The sequence below is a fragment of the Prionailurus bengalensis genome, chromosome A2 (genome assembly GCF_016509475.1).
Source record: "Prionailurus bengalensis isolate Pbe53 chromosome A2, Fcat_Pben_1.1_paternal_pri, whole genome shotgun sequence".
Classification (NCBI taxonomy): Eukaryota; Metazoa; Chordata; class Mammalia; order Carnivora; family Felidae; genus Prionailurus; species Prionailurus bengalensis.
In genome coordinates, this window is record NC_057348.1 from 131,602,905 (window position 1) to 131,609,916 (window position 7,012).

General features: G+C 37.2%; 1 protein-coding gene across 1 annotated transcript; it reads right to left on the reverse strand.

Moving 5' to 3' along the window:
- Positions 1-1,713: 1,713 nt before the first annotated feature.
- On the reverse strand, positions 1,714-3,118 carry LOC122488125 (phosphoglycerate mutase 1-like). Its single transcript, XM_043589306.1, has one exon. It carries the CDS (start codon positions 3,090-3,092, stop codon positions 2,328-2,330), a length of 765 nt encoding a protein of 254 aa, XP_043445241.1. The 5' UTR covers positions 3,093-3,118; the 3' UTR covers positions 1,714-2,327.
- Between the last annotated feature and the right edge of the window lie 3,894 nt (positions 3,119-7,012).

Below are 7,012 nucleotides of genomic sequence, written 5' to 3' on the forward strand. Positions count from 1 at the left end.
TCCAGAAAATAGTCATTTAGACTATGAATATGAACTTCTTTTATGGTATAAAAGAGCAGTCCAATCCTGTTTAATTATGTAACATCTTAAGAAAAAAATATATAAAGCTCCAAAACTGAATTCTGTTTTGTTACATTTGCTAAACTGCAGAGGTTACCATTGTTATTTTGTCATCAGAAAGTTGATTTTAAAATAGGCTTCAACTGTGAAATATATATTTCATGACTAAACTGTATTTCCTTTGGTTGACTTTAGCTCAGGGTATGAAGATAACATAACTGAGTATTTTTTTAAATGCAAAATCAATAGCCTTTGTATATTCCACCACTATAAATACATGCATACCTACATACAATTAAGTAAAAAATATATAATGTGGAAATCTCATTTTCAACTCCAATGAAGACATAAACTACAAAAGAATAACCTTAATGTTAGAAAAATATGTGAAGCTTATATGAAGAGAACTATAACACTCTATAACTATATGGTTTTTTAATAAAAAGATGCTTATACTAAGAAGAATAAATAGCTTTAAGGTATCAATCATTCCCAAATCAATTATAGTTTTGATGAAAATTCCAATGAATATTTTCCATGTTGACAAAATGTTTCTAAAGGTACTTTGAAAGAATAAAAAGTTGGTATAATAGAATAGAAAATCCAGAAATAAACCCACTATTTTATGGTCAATTAATCTTTGGCAAAGCAGGAAAGAATATCCAGTGGGAAACAGACACTCTTCAACAAATGCTGTTAGGGAAACTGGACAGCAGCATGCAAAAGAATGAAACTGGACCATAGACTTTCTTACACCGTACACAAAAGTGAATTAAAAATGAATGAAAGACCTAAATATGAGACAAGAAACCATCAAAATCAGAACACAGGTGACAACCTCTTTGACATCTATAGTAGCAACTTCTTACTAGATACATCTCTGGAGGCAAGGGAAACAAAAGCAAAAATGAACTATTGGAAACTCATCAAGATAAAAAGCTTCCACACAGCCATGGAAGCAATCAACAAAACTAAAAGATATGCAGATGGCTAACACACATGAAGAGAGATGTTCAACATCTAAAATTAACAACACAAGAAACAATAAGTGTTTGCAAGGATGCAGAGAAAGGGGAACACTTTAGCATTGCTGGTAGGAATGAAAACTGTTGCAACCACTCTGGAAAACAGTATGGAGTTTCCTCAGAAAGTTAAAAATAGAACTACCCTAGGATCCAGCAATTGCACTACTCTGTATTTACCCAAAAGATACAAAATACTGACTTGAAGGGATACATGCACCCCGATATTTATAGCAGGAAATGTTTTTTATTTTTTATTTATTTATTTATTATTTATTTATTTATTTATTTTTTATTGCACATCACTCCTTTATTATACTGATCTGGAAAAAAGATTTAGTATAGTTACGCTCAAAATGAGTACTGGGCCCAGGTGGCAGGACCAAGCAACTGGAACATGATCAGAAACATATACAGTAAAAGACACGCTTGGACGTGATCAAGAGGCATTTCACTGCCATAAAACATTAAGGCAGGGGAGGGATTCTAAAACACACAGCAGGATAAACTCCTAGGCCTCAGAAGTCAAGGGGCTTCTCCCACGTTGGTGTGAGGAATGGCTTATTTTGGGATGACTGCATGTGGGAATATTTCAACCGCAACTAGAAACCCCAGAAGGGTTTTTGGTTTGTATTATTTTATATATGTGTGTGTGTATATATATATATACACACACACACACACACACACACATATATATATATATATATACTTTTTTTTTTCTTTTTGTAAAAGTAGATGCAACACAAAACATTTAAATTGATCCCAGTCTTCTGGAGCCAACTCTTCTGGGGTCAGAGGGGAAATGATTCTTTCACTGGAATGACTGGAGCCCCCCCAGACAGTCACCTGACTACAGAATAGTACAGGACTGGCTCCTGGGAACACAAATAGGCTCTCTTACTTCTCATTGGTCACATCTTAGCATGGTTCCTTCCTATCCCCAACTCAATAAACAGTAGCAAAAACACCAGAGTTACTAACTCTCTACTTCTGGGTAAAAGTCTTCCCTCAGCTTGGGACTGAAGACTCATGCCCCAGAAGTGCCATTCTGACTAGACTATATGAAGAGAGTGGGTGCAAGAGACAAATGGCTAAACAAAATTAGGAGCCACTGGTCCCCATCTGCAGCTAAAACTTAAGATGCCTACAGATGTGGTCAGTGTGACATGTGCAGGGAAGAAATGTGGAGGAACGGGATGGGTAGGGAGGGTGTCCTTGGAAAAGTAGTCTGCCTGCTCGCCTTCACTTTTTGGCCTTGCCCTGGGTAGCCACAGCTTCCATGGCTTTACGCACGGTCTCTTCATCTCCCAGGAACTGCATGGGCTTGATGGGCTTCAAGTTCTTGTCCAATTCATATACCATGGGAATACCTGTTGGCAGGTTCAGCTCCATGATAGCCTCTTCAGAAAGACCCTCCAGATGCTTGACAATGCCCCGAAGGCTGTTGCCGTGGGCTGCAATCAGGACCCATTTCCCCTCCTTGATCTGGGGAACTATTTCTTCATTCCAAAAGGGCAGAGCTCTGGCAATTGTGTCCTTCAGACTCTCACAGGAGGGTAGCTGATCTTCAGTGAGGTCTGCATACCTGCGATCCTTACTGATGTTGCTGTAGAAGGGATGGTCGCGTTCCATCGGAGGTGGCGGGACATCATAGGAGCGCCTCCAGATCTTTACTTGGGCCTCACCATGCTTGGCAGCAGTTTCTGCTTTATTAAGGACAGTCAGACCCCCATAGTGCCGCTCATTGAGGCGCCAAGTCCTCACTACAGGCAGCCACATTTGGTCAATGGCATCCAGCACTGTCCAGAGAGTCCGAATTGCTCTCTTCTGCACGGAGGTGAAGCAGATGTCAAACTCATAGCCAGCATCTCGCAGCGCCTGCCCGCCGCGCTTCGCCTCCTCGTGCCTGGCAGGGCTCAAGTCGGCGACGTACCAGCCGCTGAAGTGGTTCTCCAGGTTCCAAGCGCTCTCGCCGTGCCTGATCAGCACCAGCTTATAGGCGGCCATGGTGGCGGCTCGGGGTGCGACGCAGAGTGGGAGGAAATGTTTTTTAAAGAGAGAGATTCATTCTCAAATAAATGCATACATAAAATTGGATTTGTTAATATAGAGGTGATGGGTGGATTTGACCAGGATAGGTTTGGTGGAGTAGTATGAATGAGCATCTTATCAGAGTGGGTTCAAAAGAAAATTGGAGGTAGAAAATGAACAGTAACAACTATATTGACTAGATTTGCAATAAAAAGGAGCAACCAGTGAGTGGTGGATAAATTTATATCTTTCTCTTTTTTAAAGAAAAGAATTATTATAGCATGATTTTTGTTGTTGGTGGTGGTGGTGGTGGGAATGATCCATAAAAGAAGGAAGAATTAATGATGCAAAAGAGAAAAGACATAATAGGGGCAAAGTCTTTGAACATGCTGATGGTGGCTGGGATGTTAGGCAAAATAGGACTATCTTCATCCCATGAAAAAGATTTATGATTATATGAAAAAATTAAAATAAGATAAAAATAGAATAGATTAATATAGGTAAGGAAAGGGTAATTCTTTAAGTATTATATGTAAATTAATGAGAAAAAATGTATACCTGTTAAATATTGATGGATAACTGGATAAATTATGGTAAGTTTATTAAATAGTATCTAATGTTCTAAATAATGAGTACAAATGTCTTACCATGACCAAAACATACCATTCATAAATTTATATGACCAAGATTAAGGAACAAAAAGCAAGTTTCAGAACACAATATTCATAGTACTCTCTCACTTATTTAAAGAAACAAGGAACACATAAACATTTTTGTATATATACATTGAAAGTCTTTGGGAAAATACACAAAAAACTTTATATTAATCACATGGAGGGTGAGAGAGTGTCTACCTTGTACTTTGGATCCTTGTGTGCTATTTGAAGTTTTAAACAGAAACATCTGTTGAATTTATAATTAAACATGGTAAGGAAAAAAGAGATATACTGGGTAGATTCTACCAAAATATATAAAATTAATACTTCCCCAAAAAATTAAGTAGAAGGGAAAATGAACTAGAAACACACACACACACTCATACACATGAAGACACTGAGTTAAAATGAACAAATTGCATGACTAGTAATCCATCTACTCAACACTGAAATGTATTTGTTTGTTCATTAGTTGTTTACTATATACCCAACAATTTTAAATAGTGTGTATGCAAATATAAGCATGAAACACTGTCTGTTCTCAAGGAGCTGCCAACCCAGTGGAAGGTACAGCGTAAATATGAAATTATAGTTCAGAGTGATAATGCCTACACATGAAAAGGATGGGCAGACATAGGGAACACATGTACGCTGAATTTCTAAATACACCTAGGCTGAGATCCAACAGGCAAGTGGGAGTTATCCAGAGAAGAAGGAACATTCCAGGTAACAACAATAACAAGTGCAAAGGCCCAGAACAAGTAAAGGTGTCACATGCTGAGAGAGCTGCAAATTAGAGAGCTACAAATTAGTTTCATTAATGTGTTTCCAATATATATCACAATGCCTGACACATAATACTTGTTACATAAATATTTAACCGAATGGGTTTGGCTGAGCATAGGGTCACATTGGGGGGAAAAGGAGAGGTTGCAAATATTTCATACAAATGACAAGCAAATTCAAGAAAGATATATCAATTAAAATAAAACAATAACTAGATACCATTTAACTTACCAAAATATTAAAACAAAAGGAGACGCCCAGTGCGACTGAGAGTGACATCGAACTGCCAATACTCTTGTGCATTTTCAGTGACAGATAGGTTGAACACTTGAGGAAAGAAAGTTTTGCAGAATAAATCAAGAGCTTTAAAAATGTACATGCTTCTAATCTAACAATTCCTCCGTTGGGCAATTCTCCTGAAGAACTTTCAGTTCCAGAAAAAAAAAATGCTCAAATCTGTTACAAAAGTATCAATTTCTGCAATACTTTCAGCAAGTCAGAACTAGAAATAACCTGCCATAAGAGTGAAGAATATTCAAGTAAATTATCCATTCTGCATCATTAAAGAGGATACTTGAGGAAAGTTTAAAGTTCTCTGGAAAGACCTTTGTTGTTATGTAAAAATGTAAATTATAAAAATGGGTAACATATATTTTTTAAAAATGAGGTGCTGTAGGCTAGAGAAAATGAAGCAAAATGTTGACTGTAGTGATGTTACATGGGAGAACTACAAGTGACACTTTTTCTTTCTTCTACCTCTCTATAATTTCCAAGTTTACTATATACGTAAGAAAGCCACCACATACACTAAAACAAACTTTTTTTCATATGTAGTAATTATCCTACGTTGAAAATACTCACTTAGAAATGGTGCCCTGAAGCCTGGAATATGGAGTAGTGGCTTTGATAGTTCTGTTCTCTTTATGTTAGTTTTTGTCTGCTTCCCACAATTAATTTGAAGGTAAGCCTTTAACATTAACATAGGATTGTTTATACATGGGGAGAAAAGTGAAGGAGGGCTAGTTAGAATGGGTCTGGCTTTATAGTCAGCCTTACTAGAGAGGAAATTCCTGAGAACAGTGAGTGATCTATATTCAGAGTTCCTAGGGGCCTGTGGAAAGAAAGGGCAGCTGATAATGTGGATCCTGTGACATTGCAATATGGTAAAAGCAAGAATGATTGACTATCTAGATTTTAACTAATATATCATAGATTCAAATCATCCAATAAACTCATTTTCAATAATGAATATGTCAGTTAATTGTAAGTTTTTCTTTATTCAAGGTTTAATTTTTTACCACATTTCCCCCCTCTTTTTATCCCATCATAAAATTCCAGTAAGGGGTGCACATTTCAGGTGAATGAATTGCAGTTGTTATTGTATAGTTCTCTTTGTCTAATAAAAATGAACTTTTTCTTGGTACTAAGTGTTCTTTGTATATCAAGGAAATTAGCCCCTTGTTTGGCAAATAAGTTCCTTATTTGCTCTTACTTGATCACTTATCTTTTGACTTTGTTTACAATTTTTTTTTTTGCCATGCAGAAATTTCCAATGTATAATTTTCTTAAGCTATACTCATGAGTGCAAAAAATAAAAATATAGTAATATTTTCCTTTGTTTTTGAATATTTACCTTTCCAGTAACCCCTCTGCACCCCTCTTGTTCCACGGGATAACAGGTGGATTTTATTCACTTGTATAAATCCAGTTACTTCAAGTTTAAATTATGGCAACTCAGGACTTCACTCCTTTACCTGTTTGTCCCTAAAGAGGCATATAAATTCTGGGAATCTTCTAGAGGGTCATGGTGTTGGCAGAATGTGATTAGTCCCTCAGTTGGGTTCTGTTCATGTTTGCATCTTTTGTGATGGCTATTAACACCTATTGATGGTTGGCTTCACTAAAATGGCTGTGGTCCCCAGTTGTACAGTATAGTCCATGCTGCCATCTGCTGGTGTTTCCTCTTGTTACAACTGTGAGACCTCTTCAGGTCCCATAGCTCACTCTAGGAATTTACAGCTATATACTTTTCAGGGGCTTTTACTCTCCGGGGCTACAAAAAGTTGGTGGGATTGCCTCAGCTTCTCCATACAGGCATCCCAGTTGCTCCTACTCTACTGTGATGATGCCAACTAGGACTCTTGTGAAGAACTCTCCTGCTCAGACTTCCAGATAGGAAGCGAGGTACAGGTCTTTTCTAACCTTCTTTCTCCTACCCTTCAGAGAATTTTTATTTTATTTTGGGAAAACAAAAATTGACTTATTGTTCTCCATATTTTTTTGTCTTCAAACTGGTCCATACAAAGGCCAAGAAATTGACACAATTCTCTTTGACTACCCTAAGGTTGTCTTTCCTCTTTGCGTCAATCAAGATTGATGCTTAGATTGACACAGTAGTGCAAAGGGAGCACAGGAAATAATCTACCTACTTGAATTTAACGATGTCATCCTATA